The sequence below is a fragment of the Hemiscyllium ocellatum genome, chromosome 4 (genome assembly GCF_020745735.1).
Source record: "Hemiscyllium ocellatum isolate sHemOce1 chromosome 4, sHemOce1.pat.X.cur, whole genome shotgun sequence".
Taxonomy (NCBI): Eukaryota; Metazoa; Chordata; class Chondrichthyes; order Orectolobiformes; family Hemiscylliidae; genus Hemiscyllium; species Hemiscyllium ocellatum.
In genome coordinates this window covers 35852808-35875657 of record NC_083404.1, presented here as the reverse complement: position 1 = coordinate 35875657, position 22850 = coordinate 35852808, and the positions used below count along the sequence as shown (strand labels likewise).

The following is a 22850-nucleotide window of genomic DNA, read 5'->3' as shown; positions in this document are numbered from 1 at the left end:
GAGCAGCTTCCTGTCCATGCACAATCTGATTTCGATGTCAGTGTCACCAGTGTGGAAGACATCAGAGAGCATGAGAAGAAAACAACATACTCAAGAGGGTTAGTGTTAGTATTCAGCCCTATTTAACTCCGTGATGCTGGGAATTGGTCAGAAAACCCATGGTTATCTAGTACATACATGAGCATGCTGACAGGGAACTGTAAAAGTCATAGCATTAGAACTATTGAGGACAAACAAATTTTATTTTCCAAAGGCCCTGACGGCTGGGATTGTGTCAAAGGCCTTGGTCAGGTCAACAAATGTGATGTAGATAACTATGTCCTGTTCTTGGCCTTTCTCCTTGTGCTACCTAAGTCCAAACACCATAACTGCAGTTCCTTAACCCTTTCTGAAAATGCAGTGGCTCTCTGGCAGCATGTCACAAATGAGATGACAGAAGGATCCTGGGGAAGATTTTGCCAGAGAGGATGAAGATCATGTGAAGATTGATGTGAGATTAGTGAGCTATTTTCCACTTGGATGGGTGGTCAGTGGAGGCATCTTTGTATTCTTGGAATGTTTCACTCTTTCCACTGAAAGAATTCAGTGAGCTTCTTGACCAGGCATGGACCTGCGGTCCTGTTGATCCCAACTGAGATGATACCAGCTCCTGGGGCTTGCCTCTCGATATGTGTTTCACTGTGTTTGTCTTGTATAACTGCTTGGGATCGTTGGTAATAGAGCAGTTGATTACAATCTGTGGCACCCTATGATTATCTCTTTTTTTGAGGAATGATATCTCATTGAGGATCTGTTTTGCCTGTGGAATCTGAATTCTGTCTGTGATCCCTGTTAACCTGTGAGGGCTGCGGACTGGGGATGAACCAGTAGACTGAAGACATAAACAGGTTTCAAAATATTGTAGAATCTCTTCCAGTCTGTGTGGTTTGCATATGATTGAGGTCCATTTGCTCCCTGATTCAGCCAAGTGACTTTTTTCTCTCTGAGCTTGATTTTGACAGTCCTGTGGATGTTTTGGAGACATAATCCTTGGATAAAGATGATTTGTCATTGACGTAAAACTAGAAGAGGGAATATTTCTTCCCCAGAACATTATCAAAGACCTGATTGTTTTCACTCAACCAAATCTATTGCTTATGAGAGGTAGGCCTAAATATCCCTAGAGCAATAGAATACACTGTATCACTGAATGTCACCCAGTCGTTCTCACTCCATTTTCGAGTGCACATCCAACTCTCCAGTTTCTTTGAGAATGATTCATCCATACGTGAGGCTTGAGACAATAAGATACTTATGAACATCATGATCCAGGATCATTTTGATAAATAAGTTATCTTTGACATGAATATAATGGTGGCCAGTCCAGCAATGAGTGTGGCTTTTTGTCACATGCGCATCCTGCTTGATGATACCCCTTTGCCTAATGACACCATTGATTAGAAGCCACCGCTGAGAGTTGGGCAGTATCCAAGATGACATAGTGTGATAGGGAGATGGAAAATTGTGTTGCTGACTCAGAAAAAAACTGCTGCTCTGTGTACATTCTCAGCAAGGGGATACCTTTGCTGTTATGACTGCCAACCCTATTTTTTTAAAGACTTCATTCTACGTCTGGTGTTCTGCACCAAATCTTGTGTTGGATTCACCAACAAAGCTTATATTTAATTAGTTTGGCATTGCAGCAATCAAGGAATGGAGCTCATCCTAGATTTATCATGAACTTTACCAGAGTTTGTCATAGTAGGAGTGTGCACACTGATGACAGTCACTTGCCAGTTGCCTTGCTGTTGGCTTTTAAGTACCGTCAAACCATCATGGCTCAAAAGGAGAGCACTCATCTGATTGTGATTGAATGATTCTTTTGATGATAAATCCACTTAGTCCCAGTCGCTCACTCCTTCATGGCAATATTTTCTTCTTCAAACATTTATCTAATTCCTTGCCTTAAACAGATCCTGTTCTGGTTGTTTGAAGGTCTTCGGTTAATCATCTAAAATTTGCAGCCTCTGCATATCAACACTTTAACCACTGGAAACTGTTCATTTTTATTTTGCCTATTCCACTTGCAGTAAAAGCCTTACCTTAAACATCATCGTTTAGTGACAGACAGGTGGAAAAAACACTGACAAACCCATAGGCAGGCAATGACAAACCATCATTATCCAAGGATGATGCCTCCAGAACATCCACAGCACTGTCAAAAGCAAGCTCAGAGAGAGGAAACACAATTAGCAGACAGAAGGGAGATGAAAGAGACAAAAGGTCAAATCATTTTGTTGAACTCACTGGATTACCCATTGTGAAAAAAAAAGCTTGTCACATTTAACTTTAATTCAAGTTTGAGTTGACTCCTTGCATATCCATTTGATTACAGAAAATATCACACCTGTAAATTGTGCAGAATTAACAGGCCTATTATTATGCATGATGCGATGTGTCTGACCATGTTAAAAAGAATATTCAGGATGGAAAGGGTTTGACATGAAGGGACTAGCATCTGTATGTTCAAAAGTATCTGTCTAATTTTGTCTCCTCCACCACAGGCACCTGCTAGATACAGAGGATGAACTCAGCAATATCCAGTCTGAATCTGTTCCATCGGAAGTCCGTGACTGGCTGGCTTCTACATTTACGAAACAAATGGGGCTGATGCTGAAGCGAACAGAGGAAAAGCCAAGGTTCCGCAGTATTGTACATGCAGTACAGGCTGGGATATTTGTAGAAAGGTAGGGAATGTTTTTATAATAGTCTCATGGCTAATGGCTTTATTTGGTGTTTATGCTGATAAAAGCATAAAAGGTTAATCAACAAACTTGAGTCTCATGAAATAGGAGGATCATATCAGCTTGGATAAAAGCAAAAGCTCAAGGACAGTAAACATCAATTTGTGATTACAGTCTTTTTTTCCAGGATGTAGGGTGGCTTTGCCAAGGGTCAGCTCCAGGACCATTCCATTTTTTATATATCGTTGCAATTCCAGTCAAGGCCACTAAACCCATCATACAATCTGGTTAGAAAGTAATAAGTATTTTTTATTCAAAGTAGGGAAAGTTCAAATTCCTACTTTGGAGAATAAAGTACTTTACCAAAGGAAGTTATAAATTAGAATAATTTAACAGATACAACTTAAACTTTAGTATCAATAATTAATATGACGTAAATGTGGTTTAACAGGCAAACTGATTGAATATCCTCCAAAACACATTGAATGGCATATACGATTAAAAGAAATTCATTCCATATCTTTCTCAGTGATCTACCCAAACACTTTGTGTCACCGAATCTCAATATAACCCTGCCTGTTTCACAAGGAGTTTCAGTTATTAACTTTTGAATATCTAGTCTCACAAACTACTGAACAACAACTCATATGTTGCTTAGAAGCCATCCTCCTCCTCCTTTGGCATGTAAGTAGTTTCATGCTTGAACTTTGAATGCCCCAGCAACTGTTCACTTCCTAGTAGCCCACCCTCTCCTTTTGAGATAATACTCTACCAGATTCACAAGGCTGTAGACCATCTCCATGGAGCTAGCAACTTAGCTTGGTTGGCAGTTTGGTCTTCCTACCTAAGAAAGGATATATTTGATGTAGTTGGAGTGCAATGAAGGTTCTCTGGGCTGATATAGGGGATGGCAGGACTGACCTCTGAGGAGAGATTAGTTTGATTGGGCCTGTACACACCAGAGTTTACCAGAATGAAAGGACATATGATTGAAATGTGTAAAATTCTAACAGAGTCAATCCTGCTAGTTGCAGAGAGGATGCTTCGTGGAATAAAATTAATTGGATAATTTCATAAAAGAAAGCTCTGTAATTGGACATTTGCTGCGTCAAAATCCAAATGGAAATCTATAAGCTAACAAGTCATTTTTTTTGAGTGACCACCCTAAATGAAGTTATTTTTACCTTAAAACTTATCAGAATCATTATGAATCAAATATGAATTAATAGGGTATGGACTATAAATTGCATGTGGAATAGCAGATGCAATAAAGACTAACATTTGTAGTAGTTTCTGTAGTTGTAGGTTGCAATCCATGCCATGTTTATGGTGTCAGTCACATGGCCTTTCCATGTAAAATTCCTGTCCCTTTCCATTGGGAACTTAATGATTCTCAGCACCTTTAATCTAAACAAACTTCCCTAAAAGGTACACATTCCCAGAACCGTTTCAACTCTGAGTTCTACTGGTCATGGTAGCTATCCGAATCTGTCAGAATCTCTCTCTCCACCGCTGTCTTTTCTCATTTTATCTTTGCACCATGTGGCTCCCATATTCAAATATGCTTCCTGGTGATACTGGTCTCAGGTCAACGATTACCAGGCCACATGATCAATATTCTTCTGAATCAAATTTTCTAATAGATCCCTTTACAATTTCAACTTAGAAGTCCTTTACAAACATTAAAAACCTTTACAGATTCCCCAAACATTTTAAAGTAAGCGCTAATCTTCCTTACTATTACTGCTTCTGGATCAAGGACAGTCAAACTTCGATGGATTTCTGTTTAAATTTCTCTCCATGACAGCTCAGACATTTTTCAAGCCAAAGTGTGTGTCCAGAATTTTGGGCTTTACTTTGAGTTAAAGATTCTTTTTAAAATGATTGTCTGACATAGTTTGGTGTTCATGACAAGGATTGCATCTTGTGTTTTAATTACAAAACTAAAGAAATGAAACAGTTGACTAGATTAAACGCTCAGTTTCATTATTAGACATGAACATCTACAAAACCAAAGTTATACTAATTATCTTAATTTAGCTGCAGGCATTTCCACACTGGGTATTAAATGGGAGAAATTTGAATGTCTGGTAGTGGCCCATGTATCATTTCTCATCACATTAACATGTGACTTTACGCAAGCAAATTTCTCTCGCTAAAGGTTTAAGCATAATCTGTGAATTGAAGATGATGGGCCGAGGCGTGGCAGATGGAGTTTAATTTAGATAAGTGTGAGGTTCAATGTTTTGGTGGAGCAAATCAGTGCAGAACTTAATGGTTAGGGCGTGGGGTGTGTTGCCGAACAAAGAGACCTTGGAGTGCAGGTTCGTAGTTCCTTGAAAGTAGAGTCTCAGGTAGACAGGGTAGTGAAGAAGACGTTCAGTGCAATTGCTTTTATTGGTCAGTGCATTGAATATTAAAGTTAGGAGGTCATGTTGCGGCTGTACATTGGTTAGGCCACCTTCAGAATACTGTGTACAATTCTGCTCTCCCTGCTATAAGAAGGATGTTTTGAAACTTGAAAAGGTTCAGAAAAGGTTCACAAGGGTGTTGCCAGAGTTGGAGAGTTTGAACTGTAGGGAGAGGCTGAATAGACTGGAACTATTTTCCCTGGACCATCGGAGGCTGAGGAGTGACCTTACAGAGGTTTACAAAATTATGAGGAGCATGGATAGGATAAATAGGCAAAGTCTTTTCCCTGGGGTTGGGGAGTCCAGGACTAGAAGGCATAGGTTTAAAGTGAGAGGGGAAAGATATAAAAGGGACCTAAGAAGCAACTTTTTCTCATAGAGGGAGGTGCATGTATGGAATGATCTGTCAAAGGAAATGGCGGAGACTGGTACAATTACATCACTTAAGAAGGCATCAGGATGGTATATGAATAGGAAAGATTCAGAGGGAATTGTGCCAAATGCTGGGAATTGGGACTATATGAATTTAGGATAGCTGGTCGGCATGGCCTAGTTGGACCGAAGGGTCTATTTCCATGATGTATATCTCTATGATTCTTTGACTCTAAGATGGATGTGTAGTTTTGCTGATCAATATTCTTCCACTACCCAGATAAAATATCAGTTTTCTGTCTTCACATTCCGCTGTTATCTCTGTATTTTGCTGTGCTAACAGCTTCCTTTTCATTGCAATTGATTTTGCTGAAAGAAGCTGTTTTATTGGTGACTAATGACTAATATTTGTTTAGCATTTTAAAATTTACATCCTGATCAAGGGCTTGAAGTGTGATTTTTCATCAGTTCACGCATGTTGACACACTGACAAATGTGACTGATGCAAATCAGCATTGCATTCTTAATTGTCTTTCTTTTCTGAACTGCTCCTAAACAGAATGTACAGGCGAACATCAAATATGGTTGGACTAAGTTATCCTCCTTCAGTCATCGATGTATTAAAGGTATTTTTGACTTCTGCTTTCTTTCCTCTATGACAGTCTCATTCTTTCAAACCATTATGAGATTTGTGTAAGTGATTATGCATATTGTTTGACACAAGGGCAGATTACAGAATTCAGTACTGAAATTTAAAAGAAAGGTTTATTTCATGCATTTAATTTAATTTTGATAAGGTATAATTGCAACTTTGGAATGAATGTAGTTTGAATGAATTGAGCTTTCAGTCTGATGTTTGAAATACATGTTCAGTTGGAAGCAGCTAGGAGCTGGAAGCTGAACTTGTGAAATTGACCTAATATTTCACAAATTAATTTTAATTTCACTCATAACACATGAAAGTTACTCTCAAAGTCACACTAATTTTAATTGATTATGGCAATATCTAGAAAGAGGACTGATCATACTGTATTTCTGAAAGATTAATTAATGAGTAAATGCGAGTTAAACCTTGATTCTTGATCTTGATGTCAGATTATTGGTATTGAACTTATCTGGATTTTGAATGCTTGAATTTGATATTGATATGTATCTGAGAGAAACCTAAATAGAGATGTTGCATCTTTGGTCATGTGATTAATAGAGCTTCAAATGTAGATTTTTAAAAGTGCAAGGAGCATAGCAAGTGGGTCATTTTAACTGTGTGGGAATGTGAAATGGTTACTTAATTGACTTGAAGGTCTCTGGATTGCTGCCTAAGCCATGTACAAATTGGTAGAGAGAGAGAGATTGATCAGGAAACTAAACACACAGCTAAAGGGCTGGTGTGGTGAAAGAGGGATTCCATTTCATGAGCCACTGTACCAGCCATAAACTTCTTAAGAATTTGTGCTATTCAGATGGACTTTGTCCATGCTACAATATGTTCCATTTAAATTAGAATGGGTGCAATGCAGGTTAAATAGGGATAGGACAAATGCTTTAATTTAGTATGATGAAGAGAAGGTTTATGCAAGATGTGAAGTTAACCTAAAACAAAAATAAAGCTGGTAAAAAGAGAAGACAGGTCAAACTAAAGTAAGGGGGGACATACAATAAAATTAACGAGTAAGAAAAATAAAGAAACATCATGATGATAAAGAAACAAGGAAAGAATTGAGGGTATGTGGACCATCATGCAACAGAAAACATGACAAGAATGAATATGAAGCATTTAGGAAAGAAGTCAAAAGGCAATTGGGAATGCAAGGAGAATAATGAGTTTTAGTTATCAGGAAACAAAACAAATCATAAATTATTCTGAAGTCACGTATGTAATAAAGGGAAAGATGGGCACTGAGGATAAAATCACTTGTAGCTATAGAAATATTAAAAGGCAGAAATATTCAATAATTACTTTGATTCAGTATTTATCAAGAAAATTTTGTGCTTTTAAAAGATAAAATAAAAGTTAAATAACCATATTTTTAACATAAGAAGAAGAAGTATTAAATAAGTGAATCAAACACAAAGAGGATTCTATTCTTGAATTTTAAAGAAATTTTTAAGTAAGAAAAGCTTTAAAGAGAACCATTGGTGGGGATATTTGGTTATATAGTTTAGCATTTGCAGTGGGTATGTAAGTGAGTGTCACTTCTGCTCGGCGTGGGGGGGGGGGGCACTTTAATGGGCCACTTTTCCTCTTAAGTTTGCAAATCTCAGCTCATTCCACACACATTTACGAGAAGCATATTTATTTGTGGAAGCCAATGTGTCTGCCTTTACCTTTTGGTTCAAACACCTGATGCTGTATTTAAAGTGCAGCTGGACAGGCATTAACTTATTGTGAGCCAGGAACATCACTTGAACTCTAGGAGTGGATGTCTGCAGTTAAATATTCTGTGCCTATTACCCTTTGCTGGTCAGCCTATCTACCTTCCACAGCCATACTTGAACCCCTAACCAGACAGACCCTTTACCACAGTCAACCTCCTTGAACCATGCCCATTAGATGCTAACCTGTCTCTCTCTCTCTCTCTCTCCGTCATTGCCTATGCCTCTGCAACATGAGCTACCACCATTTGATGTCAATCATGGCATGGCATAGACAAACTCTTTCCAAAGAGGACAGAGCAGCAACTACTTATTCCAAAGTCCAGAAGGTGCATTGCACTTTTTACATGCAGTCTGAAATTGAAATTATTTACTTGTGAGTACTTAATTGGGAAGGGGAATTTTATTTTCGTGAGCTAATCTTTTAATGATGACGTACACGATACAAATGCATGCAATATAACTTCCTAGTACACACTTTTGAGAAACTTAACCTGACTTTAAAGTTCCAATACTTAATTGCAGACCATCATCCTATCATTACTCAGATTAGATTACTTAGTGTGGAAACAGGCCCTTCGACCCAACAAGTCCACACCGACCCGCCAAAGTGCAACCCACCCATACCCCTACATTTACCCCTTACCTAACACTACGGGCAATTTAGCATGGCCAATTCATCTGACCCGCGCATCTTTGGACTGTGGGAGGAAACCGGAGCACCCGGAGGAAACCCACGCAGATACGGGGAGAACATGCAAACTCCACACAGTGAAAATGGAAAATGTGTTACTTTATATGATGGAAGGCAATCAGTCGTATGAAACATCCTCTTGTACTTTGTTTTGCAGAATGTAGATAAATGGACCTTCAATGTTTTTGCACTGAATGAAGCCAGTGGAGAACATGCACTCAAATTCATTGTTTATGATCTATTCACCAGATATGACCTCATCAGTCGTTTCAAGGTTAGTGGTTGACTTTTCAGTCTGCTTGAATATGCAATCGATTTCACACATGAATAAGTGAGTTAAATGCTACAGTTTTGAAACCCAATTTATTCATGGCTGTGTTTGAAAATATGCATTATCCCAGATATATTTTGTGGTATTGCAGGCAGGATGTCAAGACTGAGTGTAGTTTACAAATGAAGTCAGGTTAGAAAGCAGTGGATAGCTGGACAAAGCCATGTAGACATAATTCACTCTCCATTTTAAAACATTCACTGTGAATTTCCATGGAATTCTCCTGATCATCAGCCATGACTTTGGTGAATGTTTAGAAGAAAGTCTCTTAGAAAAGGCATAATTAATATTCATGCTGTAGCTCTGCAGTTTCTATGGGCTGCTACTGACAATATCTTTTTTATAGTTCATTGATTCATCAGGTGCAAGTGTCATTGCTAAGGCCATCAATTATTGCACACTCCAATTGCTGTTTTGAAACCACTCTCTTGAAGCACTGCAGTTGATGTGTTGTGTGTACTCCTTCAGTGCTGAAAGTAATGAGGAAGCACTAGTGATTTAGAATGATCTGTTGGAAAAGTAGTATTTCAATGCACTTGCTGTCTTTGCCCTAGCTAATAGAGGTACTATATTTGGAAGGAACTGCCAAAGAAACCTTAATGAGTTACTGCCATGCACCTTGTAGATGCCTCACGCTGCAGTCGTGTTGCATTGGTAATGGAAGGGATGAACATTTAAGACGATGAATAGGCTGTTTTGTCCTGGACGTTTTGAACTTCTTGCATTTTCTCAGAGATGTGTTCATTCAAACAAGAAGAAGGTATTTCTTCACAGTCCTAAATTGTGTTTTGTGGATGTTGGAGAGTCCAGATGTGTGATAATGGATACATGATATTTAGTCTCTGACCTGCTGTTATATCATATTATATGTATGTGGCTGCTAGGTACGTGTCTGGTCACTGGTGGCCCCTGGTTATTGACAGTGATATAATCGTATTGGTGCTGTTCAAGGTAAAGGAGCAATGGTTAGAATCTTTCTTATCGAGATGATCATTTCCTGGCACATTTGTGGCACAAATATTACTTGCCGCTTATTAGAGGAGAAAGTGAGGACTGCAGATCTGGAAATCAGAGTTGAGAGTGTGATGCTGAAAAAGCACTTCTCCTATAGTGAGAAGAAGCCACACGTGACATTGGAGCTGCTTCTCAGAACATTCCAGAGATGACTGACTCCTCCACTTGCCCCTCCTTGTCATCTTAAGCCTCAAGATCTTCCAGCCAAGGTGGGCACTCTCAGCGCACCTGGACCTTCTGACCCTAAAAGCATCCAGAACAACTGCACAAATCCTCCAGACCAACAGGGTCAACACAGAGCAGGCTCCTGCCCACTCCACCTGCAGAATGTGGGACGGTTCTTAGGCATAATGGGAGGCAGAGGATGAAAATTCTTGCTGAAGGTATTTAGACAGCACTGGTGAAGCATCATTGTAAATAATTTTTCACTTCTTAAAATATGCCTTCAGTTGCATTTCTAAATATCTGCTCGAGTGTAATTTTTCCTTGGGACATGATTATATAGCATTCCCGAGACAGATGAGTCATCTCAACAATGAAGAAAGTTATAATGATTTAAGATTTGCTCATTTCTCTCAAGCATTTGAATCCTGACTGTATATTGCCTCTGGCATCCTAGAACTATGACATTGATGACTTAAAGACATTGCACTTTAATGTGAACAAAGCTGAGACTAACTTCAGTGCAGGGACTGTGCTTGAGGCTGATCTGCACACATCATTCCACACTTACACTACCTAGGTTCCTACAACACCCTGAGAGTGAGAGTACAGAATCAGTGATGATTCCACACTTCTCTGCAGGGAAGGTTTCAATCTGTCTATCAGATGTTCAAGGGAATGCACTGTCATTCAAGGCTAGGAGATGTAAAAGAGGCATGGCCATCTCTTTCGTTCTGCAACTTTTTCTTAGCAGATCAATGCACTACGTGCTGTCTGTCTCGTCTCGTTCTAGAGGATACTCAAGTATTTCAAAACAACTTCGCAATCTACGCACTCCCTGAAACATTCACCAATGAGGAACTCAAAAGGAGTTCCTTCACAATTCCTTTCAACCTGCTAGCTATCATGAGAGACCTATCTCCACAACACACTTGATGGCAGCCTTACAAGCTACCAAGACTTTGGTTCATGTGCTGTCAGTGCATTGCCTTGCTGTTGCTTTTTTCCTTAAGGTCAATAGGGCATGCAAAGTGCAAATACTTGAAAATGGCATTACCTAAAGATATTAAGCATACAATCAGATAGATAAGAAAACCTTCAATGAATAACACAAATGTCGAAGGACTGCAAAAATAACAAAGGCCCCCAGGTTCTTTGCATGAAGCAGGAGTTGCTTGTCACATTACCCGGAGAATGTTAAACAATCATGCAATGTGCAAATCCAGCTCATTCTTCCTGGAAAGGGGTTTCAATCTGGATTTTACTCACAATCAATAATCTCTCAATCAGTTATGCTGCCTTGAGTGATCCTCTAGGTCAATATCCTCAGGAGTTTAGAGTTAATCCCCATTTCATCTGCATCGAGGTCTTTGTTAGATTAATTTGTGAAGGGAACAGTTTGCTACAGTGTTACAGCATACTATTTCAGGGATGTACTCCAAGACCCTGCCAAAATGGTCCAGAAATCATGATCTCATCTTTCGGAGGCCTATGGGTAGTTCCATTATATAGCCCTGGTGTAAATGTGAGCAGTGTCATAAGTTTGTTATTCAACAGTTTGAGACTTTTGAAAAAATGCCATGCATCTTGCTTGGAGGAGATAGCTCTTGTCTCCAAGCAACTACTCCTGTATCACCAGAGGACCTTGGAAGGAGTCAGGTCTTGTGAATTCTCGCATATGCAAGAGTCATTAGTGGTCGTGTATAATTTGTGTACTGATGATGGAGCAGAAGCCTTTTCCTTTGACAAACTCTGGTGATAGAGTCCTCTCAAAGCAGTCTATAGATGCAGTCTATAGTGCCCTGTACCTGAAGAAGCCAGTGTTGGTGAAGAACACCACGGCGTGAGCTGCTTGACTCTCCTTGTCATAAGGGAAGGATATGGTGAGCTGAGAAAATGGCATCAGTCACATTCTGCATGCATTTACGGCCAAGGAATGCCACAAAGATTTTGAAATGATCTGATGGCATAAATAAACAGAGCAACTGTAACCTTGATGGCCACTTCAATCCAGTCTTTCTGAGCACAAGTCCTGTTCCAGCACATGGTACAGTTTGGGGGTGATGACCTGGGACCTTTCTCAGTGTCTGCACTATCTTTAAGAGAAAATGAAGAAATTGACTGTAAATATCTGGAATTTACATTTTTCGGCGGATCTTCACCTTTTGCATCTCCCTCAGAGGGTATGCAGCAGCCATAGTTGCTGTTTTGCTGGTGAAGTTGTAATTGTTGTCTCCTTCTTAACTGTTTTCAGATTTAAAACAAGACCACAGGGACCCCAGGTGCGGTGATGTCTACTGGAAGCGGCACAAGCGAATGATCTGTGGTCAATGTCAGAAAGTTAACACTATTTTATTGAAGGAACTCCACTAAGGGAATGGTGACAATGACAGAGGGAACTGAAGGAACTCCTCAGCCCTCACATCCATCGCAATGAAGTGTCATGTTGTACCCTCACAAGGTGTGGCAATGGCAGTTTCCCACAGAAGTTAATGTCATGCCAACAAGGAGCTCTAAAATAATCAAAATATATGTTACATGACCAAAATTTTCAGTTTATATTAGAGGGCTGGAATTCTGCCAGAAAGAAAAAATGACAAACTGCCCCCAACCACTGTTGCTGTCAAAAGAAAAGATTCCCCTCCACATTGCAGAACATGTCCTTGCCTATTTCTAGTTCAGTGTGTGAATGTGGCATCTGCAGAAATTTGTCAAGTAGTTCCAGCTATGTATCATATTTGTGAGATGGAAAGCAAAATACTGCTTTTAGGTGCCTTTTTCTGATCACACTTGCTTAAATGTCATGACAGGGAGCCAATAGTATGCACAACTTAATGGTCATGTTTACTTGAGACCATTATTCCTAATGTGCATTCTTGCACAATGCAAGACTTGCTGATGAAGTCTAAAATTAAGCCAGACAGATGACATTACTCCAAAAATGCAAGATTTTCTCTAAACCAGGATAGAAAAAATGGCATGCTCTATCCACTTTCCATGGGGGTCAGCCATTTCAAATTATTGCCAATTTGACTTTGGATCTGACATGTGAAAGTTCCAACTTTGTTTCAGTGAGAATAATTTGCAGGCTTCATTTGTGATGCACAAGCTTCCCATCCCTCATCTTCCCTTTTTGTTGTTAATGACCTTTTAGCATCTTCCTTGTTTCGGTTGAGCCCCTTAATAGGCTATTAATGTTTCCACTTTAATCCAGGGCCCATGAGTTTGGAAATTCCACAACACTGTTGTCACTACAGCCTCGCATGCTGAGGTTGGAGTTACTATGACTTGTTTGAAACTCCTCTTTCATCCTGGTCCCCTCCTAAACATTATGAAGTCCCACTCTACTAACTATATCACACTCTGTCATTGTCACCATTCCCTTAGTGAGCTCATCCCGGATTTAAGTTGCCCACTTTCTCCAGATCTCTGGTTCACCCTGCTGCAATAAGCTCACTGATTATTATTGACTAAACACCCAGGACTGACCATTATCCATCCTCTGGACTGACTTGACTGAACAGCCCCAACTGACCAGGCCTAATTCTTGACTGATGTCTCCATAATAGCCTGACTGGTGTGCCTGGAACCTCCGGACTGGTTGCAATTGATTTGGGGGACTTACAATGCCTGTCCCTAGACTGTAAGCACATGGAGACATTGGATGCACCAAATACCTGACATACTGTGGACAACCGTTTTGGTTGGAACCAGGCAAGCCTGTTGACTGCCTGTGGCAATACCCTTTGACTGACTATATTGCACTTTATTGCACTAAGCACTACTGCCTTTCTGAAGGTTTAATGTTGACATAACAGAATCACACAGAGACATGTCTACCTTTTTGATTGTTCAGTACTCCGCACTGGACCCGATACAAGGAAAGAGGTAAATAATTTCTGTTGATACCTTGTAGGTAAATCTCTGTGTTCAGTGAATTGTGTGGAGGGAAACCCACATGGTTTACCAAAAATAATGACTGTGCTACCCCTGTATGTCCAAGGACAACAATTGACTTAAAAACAAATAATGTTAGAAATACTCAGCAGGTCAGGTAGCACCTGTTAGAGAAAAAAAACTATTTTCAGCCTTTATCAGAATAAATGGAAGATAAAAATGTTTGAGCATTTAAACCAGTGAAGGGGATCAGGGGTAGGCCAGAAGGTTAGGAAAATTCATGATGAAAAGAACAAGAACAGTGATGTTGGGTGTGGTAAAAGCAAAATGGCCAGATAAGACACAGTCAACAGCAGTCTTCTGACTCTAACAGAAAGAGATAAATAAATGAACAAACCAGCATAAAAAAAGCACTAGGGAAAGAAAAGCACCCTAGATAGGGGAAGAGGTTATGATCCAAAGCTGTTGAACTCAAATATTGAGTCCAATGACTGTCAAATGCCAAAATAAAAGATGAGATGCTGTTCCTTATGTTTCTATTGAACTGCACTGGCTCTGTTAGGGACAGAGAGGTCAGAGTCTAAATGGTGAGCAGTATTTTTCTGAATTTTATTTTGTTTGCCCTGGTATTCATCCAAAAATAATCAGATTTATTAAAACCAATATCAGAATTTGTTGTGGTGGAAATTAGGTTTCTAAATGTTTTGTGTATCTGTTATATAACTGGACTCAGTTCTTTTTTTGCCTTATATGTATTTGGCGAATAAAGGCTCAGCCCAATAGAGTTTGTCCTGAAATGTCAATTTCTTAACGTTCAGAATTTTTCCTTTTCTCTCGGCTGCCATACAGCAGGCATTCAGCAGAACAAATGGGAGAGTGTAACTGTAAGCCATGGAGGCAATTTAATTTCCTGCATTGCACCTTTATTGTTACTGATTACCAAATGAGTGTTTCAGATATAATTACAGTATAGATTTTCATTCTTCTATCTTTTTCTTCATTTCAGATCCCCATTTCCTCCCTTGTGTCATTCATTGATGCTTTAGAAGTTGGATACATGAAGCATAAAAACCCCTATCATAATCTACTACATGCAGCAGATGTTACACAGACAGTCCATTACTTTATCCTGAGAACTGGTATTGTGGTAAGTACAATAGCATAAACCTATATAAACTCACATTTGTGCATTTGAAGCATGAAAACAAAACCTACTGAGTTTTAAACAAAAAAAAAATGCAGCAAAAGAAAAGCAGAATAATCCTGAAAGGCTAGGCCATGAGACCCCTTTTTATTCAGTGTTCTATACTGCCATGTTCCACTGGTGCCTGAATGAGGGATGTCAGTGCAAGTGATTGCTCATAATTGCATCAATCGAAATGCTTATTTGTTAAGTGGTCCCTGCTTATATATTTATTCCACTGGGTACATTTGTCAATCCTGAGCTGTCAAAGCTGTGTTATGAAAGAATGCAGCAGAGATAATCAAATGTTCAATCCCATTGATTCATTCAAATTATAAACTGAGAGATTGGCAAATGGAACACTTTATCCTTGTTTCTCAACACAGTCAATTTCTTGTTTTATTCATTACTAATAGAATTCAGTATTTGCTTCTTGCAATTTGTTAGGCATATTAGTTATGCCATCCTGAAATTACATGTAGCTATGCCTCGGAGATTTGATTTTATGTCTGGCAGAAAGGGTCATTTTTTTTCTGGTAGATTTTGTGATCAAATAGCCAAGTAAAGACAGCAGTATAATGAAAAATAGTCCTGTCCATACAGAATCTCAAATTCAGCTTTTCACAATCCTGAATCACCCAAACAAAATTCAACATTTATAACATTTATATAACTTATCCTGTGAAGCAGGCTTTGGGAGAACAGGGGTGTAGTGGTAATGTCATAAGATAAGCAATCTCTGGACATGGATTTGAATCTCACCGTGGCAGATAGTCAACTTTGATTTCAATTAAAAGAAATTTGGGATTAAAAACTTTGCTTCATTGTGACTATATGATTGCTGTCGATTATAATCGCTTGTCATCAAAAACCCATCTGGTTCACTATTGTCCTTTAGAAAAGGGAATCCTCATTCTATGCAATGACTAAAATATTAAGAAGAAATATTAAGCTTTAAGATATTGTGACTTAATGCATGGAGCATTTGCAATAAAGCGATTGAATTAGCCATGTTAAAACACATAGAGGGATACAATACAGTGTGGATTACAGAGATGAGGCTGTCGGGTGACCAGGGATGGGAACTGAATATCCAGCGGTGTTCAGTTTTTAGAAAGGACATACTAAAGGAAAAAGAAGTGTGGTAGCATTGCTGACTTCATGCAATAATAAGAAAAATTGTCAGCTCTAATGAACTATGGTTAGTGCTTAGAAACACCGAGGATGTAAAACTTTAGTGGGTGTTGCATATAGACCACAAAACTGTAGTGGTGATGTTGGGGAAGGTTTTAATTATGAAGTTAGAGTTGCAAGCAATAAAATTACAGCTGTAATTATGTGTGACTTTAATCTGCTTATAGGTTGGGCAAATCAAATCAGTAATTGATTGAAAGTGTCTGAGTTACACACAACTGAGCTGAAAATGTGTTGCTGGAAAAGCGCAGCAACATATTTTCAGCTCTGATCTCCAGCATCTGCAGTCCTCACTTTCTCCTATGAGTTAAACACAAACCAGGTACCTATTCCGGATCCACATGTTGAGTAATAAGTAACCCAAAATCAGGACAGTCCAAACTCTGTGTTGGTTGTGAATACCCCATACCTGTTGTCCCCTTTAATTTGTGATAATTGTTCAAAAATGGAGAATTATTGGGGCTTCTTTGAAGGTCAAATATGGCAACTAACATTGAGTACAATACTCCAAACCATACCTGAGGGCTATATTTTTTCTGCTTTTTCTCAAATGCATGCAATGCGAAGGGATGAAGAGCATTTCTCTTTGCCACCTCCTCTGCACTGGCACAAAAACACTGCTTCCTCTTTGGGTTCGATGATGTATGCTGACTGGAAGTGAAAGTCTGTGTTATAAATTTCATTGTGTAGTGCTGGGTACAAATCAGGGAGAAACTGGCCCCGTAAAAACTAACCTGACGTTACTGCTTCCAAAAATATAGTTTAGTCACTTTTGGTCTGGACTTGATAGGCTGACATTGCAAAGAGAGGTTTTCAGTGGCTCCAGAATGGAATGGACAAGATTGGGTTCAGTGTCCTGCTGCCCATTTTCTCCTGTTACCAGTATTTAGAATCCGACTTCAGATTCTTTATGTTGTTTGAGTGGCACATTGTGAAAATACTTATGCCATTTGACCAAACAACGACTTCATCAGAATATGTGGAATACACAGAGAGAGTTGCAAAATCACAGTTTCACTTCAGCAACACCCTACATGTATGTGCACAACTCTGTATGCTTGTATGTGTATATGTGCACATATGTTTGTATTCTCAATTAGTAGTGGCCGCATAAAACAGATTGAATACATTTAACTTTAATTAAACAGACCAACGTACAATTTCACTAACGTACAACTTTCATCAGCTGGCTGGGTGATATGGTGTGAATTATAAATTCCATCTTCTATTCTGTTTCAAATTCATATCAATTGCTCTTAGGCTTTTGCATATTATGGAGCTTCCATTAGACTCCTTCCCTTTAATCCTACAGAACCACAAGTGTCTAGACTTCCTCATTCTTTCTTGTCTGTTCCTTTGGTAGCACTGTCTGTGCCCAGCGCATTTATGCATTATTAAATTAAGTCTAAAAGGACTTAATTCATTCCCAGCAAGTTACTCTTCAAGAAGTCATGGGTTGATGCAACACAGAAGAGCATATTGTATGTCAGTGTCAGTTCTTTGAAGCTACTGATTACTCCCACTTCCCTGCCTTTTCCCTTAACTGCTGGTTTTTTATCCCCCTTTCAGGTTGTATCCAATTTTATAATGAAATTTGAAATAATTAAGATATTTATGTAATCTGGCAAGGCATGTACCAAAATGCCATGCAGAATGTTTGTTAAGATGGAAAACCCATAGAACTGAGGGGAAAGTGGATTCAGCTTGGGACAATGACATTGAACAGCAGGTGGATTGACCTTTCTCAGACTGGGAACGGGTTTAAAGTTGTCTTCTCCAGGGTCTGGTTGGTGGCCAGCCATATTTTTATTTTATATAAATTGTTTAATCTTGGGTGTAAGGAACAATGTTATAAGGATTTCAGATGATTCAATATTTGGAAGTACAGTAGACAGTAATCAGCGTAATTGTAACCTTCACGATGATGAGCAGGGTGAACAGGATTATGGTTGGTGGGTTCAATTGGAAAAACTAAAAACGATGCAATTTTAAAGGGCTAATAAGGAAAACAGCAAGTAAGAATTAGAATTCCTACAATGTGGAAACAGACCCTTCAGCTCAACAAGTCCACACCGACCCTCCAAAGAGTAACCCACCAGGCCCATTCCCCTATGTTTACTACTGACTAATGTCCTATGCTGTGGGCTAATTACCAGGGTCAATTCACCTAAAGTGCACATCTTTGGATTGTGGAAAGAAACCAGAGCACCACACAGACATGGGGAGAATGTGCTGACTCCACACAGGCAGTTCCCCAAGGCGGGAATCGAACCCAGGTCCATGGCTCTGTGAGGTAGTAGTGCTAACCACTGAACCACTGTGCCATCCCAAATGGCATTATTTTCAATGGTTTTGTTAAGCAGAGAGAACTTGCTGATAAATCAAGTCAATAATTTAATTACTTCTGTTTACAAATGTAGATCTAGATTACAAAAGCGGAACAAATTTGTCAGAACTTTTAATTACCTGATTAGTTATTAGCTGAAATGTTGTGAGTAGTTGGGCAGTCAAGAAAGGTGTAAGAACCCTAAGAAAAATGTAAAGAATGTTTACCAAGATGCTATGAGGATGAAGGACATTATTATAATTAGAAGTAACAAAACTTCATGCTGCTGTCGTTGACAGAAAAGAAATTAAGAAATGAAAAGACTTATATTCATATAAAATAAGGACAAAAAGTGCAGGAAATACTCAACAGGCCTCACAGCATCTGTGCAGAGAAAAGAGTGTTAAAACCGTGTTCAAGCCATCATTAATGACTGAAATATTAACTGTTTCTCTGTGCAGGAACTGCCAGTTCTGTGGAGCATTTAACGCATTTTCTGTTTTTATTTTAAATAAACTTAGTTACGCTGACACGATTAATTATGAAATATACTTAAATATGTGTGTGGGATCTATATATGACCAATGTGGAAACTAGAAGCAGAATGTAGCTGCAGATTAGTCTCTGTATAAATTTAGACAGGATCTGAAGGTCAAACTATGTAGATAGTTAGCAAGTATCATGGAGGCCTTATGTCGACTGATCCACTGAGCTACTTACCCACTACTGAATTACAGAAGATATGCACCATCCATTTCTTCTTTCCACCTTGAAGTACCACAAGGTTACCAGAAACAAGCCATGGAAACCAATGCCAATAAGTCATAACTGAAAGAGTAATCTGTGTACAGAGTACTTTTCACAGTCACCTCTTGCCATTAACATAGCTGATCTGCAGGACATCACAGCAATACCGATTTCACTGTTCAACAGATTCTCAAAATCATATTTTAAAAGAGTTGAAATTACATCAAAGTTATTTACTAGTCTGACAATGTCCGTCTCAGGGATAGGGACACTACCACTGCACCACAAGAGCAACTAAATGCTGTTTCATAGCAATGTTAATGATCCCTTCTATCTCCTTACCGTTGATTGAAAGTAGACCAATGGGGTGATAATTGGCTGGGTTGGAGTGGTGCTGCTTTTACAACATATTTGGTAATTTTCCTCATTGTAGAGTAGATGCCAGTAACTGTCCGGAACAACTTGATTAGTGGCACAGTGAGTTCCGGAGTACAACTCTTCCATACAATTACTGGAATGTTCTGAGGGCCTATAAAATTAGCAATATCAATATCTATCCACTTCTTGATATCATTTGAATTGAATTATGCACGAGTGCCCAATATTCTTTGATGCCTTGCTGATATGAGAAAATGGTGAACAGATCTGGGTTGGTGTGACAGACTACATCAGTGATAGATGTTGCTACACTTTGTTGACCTCTGTAACAGCACCCAAAGCCACTGAGCATCCTTCTTCCTACAAGGCATCAATGGTGTGATCCTTCTTCTTGCCCTTCTTCTTGATTTTCTGGAAATATTTCATCAGAGTAACAGCATTTACTAACTCAATTAGCCTCTTTGCTAGTTCTACTTTAGAACCAGTTGCTGTTGCCCTTTGCTGCAGCACGGGACAAAGTCGTCAATGTACTCTTGGGTTTTCTGTCTATATGACATTGATTAGAGTCTATTAAACTAGGAGTTGATTCAGACTTTAAGCTGGACCTCAAGTACTCTCCAGATCTTGTCTGGATCATTTTTATTGTTCTTAGAAAGACTAGATATATTTATTCAGCAAAGCTCTTTGCTGATAGTTAGTAAGGTTTTAAGAGATCCGCTGTCAGAATCTTTGATGGCGTGATCTATGAAGTAAGCTTCAAATGTTGCTTAAATAGTTACAGTTCAGGGAATATGTCATTTTCTGCCTAATCCATGGTCAAAGGCTTGCCTTTGCTTCACTTTCTATGTTTGTGGCATCTTTAAGATATCTTGCTGCGTGTCTATGTCCATGACCATCTATTCAACTGCCTCTAAGATATCACTCCCTCCCCTAACACACCTAATCAACTTTCCTCTCAGCTTCACTCTACCGTAGCTTCGAGCCTGTATCTTTCTTAACTTTCTCTCCTATCTCCCCTCTTGCTATCTCTGAGCTCAGATTGTCCCTGAGATGCACCTCCTGCTGTCTTGATGAAGGGCTCCTGCCGGAAACGTCAATTTTCCTGCTCCTCGGATGCTGCCTGACCTGCTGTGCTTTTCTAGCACCACTCTGATCTTGACTCCTGCTGTCTTAATCCTAATCCCACAGAATGACCAGCAAACCAATTTTCCTTCCTGGCACGTTAGTGATAGTCTCTCCACAGGTTCTGAGCCTTTCGCCATCAATTCTGCTGTTATTACCTCCTCCTTCAGGAAACCAACCATTGGCCCCTATATCCTTGAAGATGACTGCCCCTTCATAACTTCTTTCTTCCCCAAAGCCCTTTAATGCATGTTGTTCCCCAATCATTTTCCCATCTTTCCAAGAATTCCATGATTGATTCTCTACCATGGTACTGAAACAAGCCTTATCAAAGTAACAAACAACATCCTATATGACGTTGATAATTATCCTTCCTCATCCTCACGGTCTGTCTGCAACCTTTGACATGGTCAATCACACTATCCTCCTCCAACATCACTCCACTATCATCTAGCTGGGTTGAACTGCTCTCTTCTGGCCCCATTCTTTCCTCTCTACTTGAAGCCAGAGAATTGCCAATGGTGGTTTTACTTCCCATTCACACACAGTTCCCTAATGCTGCCTCTCATGGCTCTGACCATCACTCCTTCCTTATTTGCAACCACCAGCTTCCGCTTAGCAGGACCATCTGAAAACCCCATGTCTGTTTTCATTTGTATGCTGGTGACATACAGCTACATCTCATCATCATCTTTATCAACTATCTCTAAATGCTAAGATAGGTTGTCTGACACCCAGTATTGGATGAGCCAAAATTGCTCAAAAGAACAGTCTCATTCTACCAATTAGAGTACCTGCCAATTATCCTTACTTTCTGTCTTCTGCAAATCAGCTAATTTCCCAGTCAGGTCAATAGTCTGCCTCCAATTCCATATGCTTCAAATTTAATTAACAGTCTTTTATGAGGGACTTCATCAAATGCCTTCTGGAAATCCAAAGATATAATATCCGTTAACAATTCCTTGTCCACTACATTCGTCACCTTCTCGACAAATTCAATCGGTTTTGTCAAGCATTCATAAGATTGTTCTTCTACAAAATAATCACTGGTTCTTGCTGTTTAGTTGAAATATTTTCAGGTGATCAGTTGTTCAATTTTTAATTTTAGATCCATGTATTGTCTTGAAAACAGATGGTAAGCTGACTGGCCTATACATCAAGGTGATGCACATGATTTTCCAAACTAAAGGCACAGTTCCTCGATTCAGAGACCTTTGCAAGACAATAGTTTGCACTGCTGCAATGTTCTCATTTACTCTCTTTAAAAACATGGGATGGAAATTATTTGATACAAGAAATAGCTCATTCATGTCATTACTTTCTTCTTAACCCAAATTTTCATTCTGTTAAATTTGTTGTGTCCCTGACTCTGATTGGATATTAGTTTTCCTGAGACATCTGACATGCTGATGTCATAGAATTATATCATCGTAGAATAGTTAAAGCCCACTTGCAGGCTAATTGATATATATTGTCTATGGTGGCTCTTTGGAAGACCAATTGAGCTACTCCCCAGTCATTTCCCCATAGCAAACTGGGAATTGTTCAGAAGGTTGACCACCATCCAGGCTGGAGCAGTTCCAGAGCACTGTAAGAACAACTTGATCCAAGGTGCCTGAACTTTCACTTGAAAGATCTCAACACAAAATACAATGCTGAAAGAATGATACCTTAAATTTTCTAGCGGAAAATTACTTTCAAAGCTGGCTGTGAAGGATGTATACCAGTCTGTCCATTGGTCAGAGGCATCCCAAGATTGGACAGTACTGTTTTCAGTGATAACCATTTGGGCTACACGTAAGCGAAGATCTATCCATTCCAGCAGCCAACTGATAGGACGTTGTGAAATTGTACCTGGTTGTATTTGTATAACTGATGATACTGTGGTCATAGGGAAGACCACAGCATGACATAACCTATCGA

At 39.3% G+C, this 22850-nt stretch overlaps 1 protein-coding gene across 1 annotated transcript in view; it reads left to right on the top strand.

The window, feature by feature from the left end:
- LOC132815176 (dual specificity calcium/calmodulin-dependent 3',5'-cyclic nucleotide phosphodiesterase 1A-like) overlaps nt 1-22850 on the top strand; it is a 579100-nt gene that overhangs the window by 491932 nt on the left and 64318 nt on the right. The window contains exons 5-8 of the mRNA XM_060823990.1: nt 2544-2726; nt 6066-6132; nt 8731-8847; nt 14984-15124. Of these exons, the coding sequence (XP_060679973.1) occupies nt 2544-2726; nt 6066-6132; nt 8731-8847; nt 14984-15124 (508 nt within the window). The remainder of the gene's footprint in view (nt 1-2543; nt 2727-6065; nt 6133-8730; nt 8848-14983; nt 15125-22850) is intronic.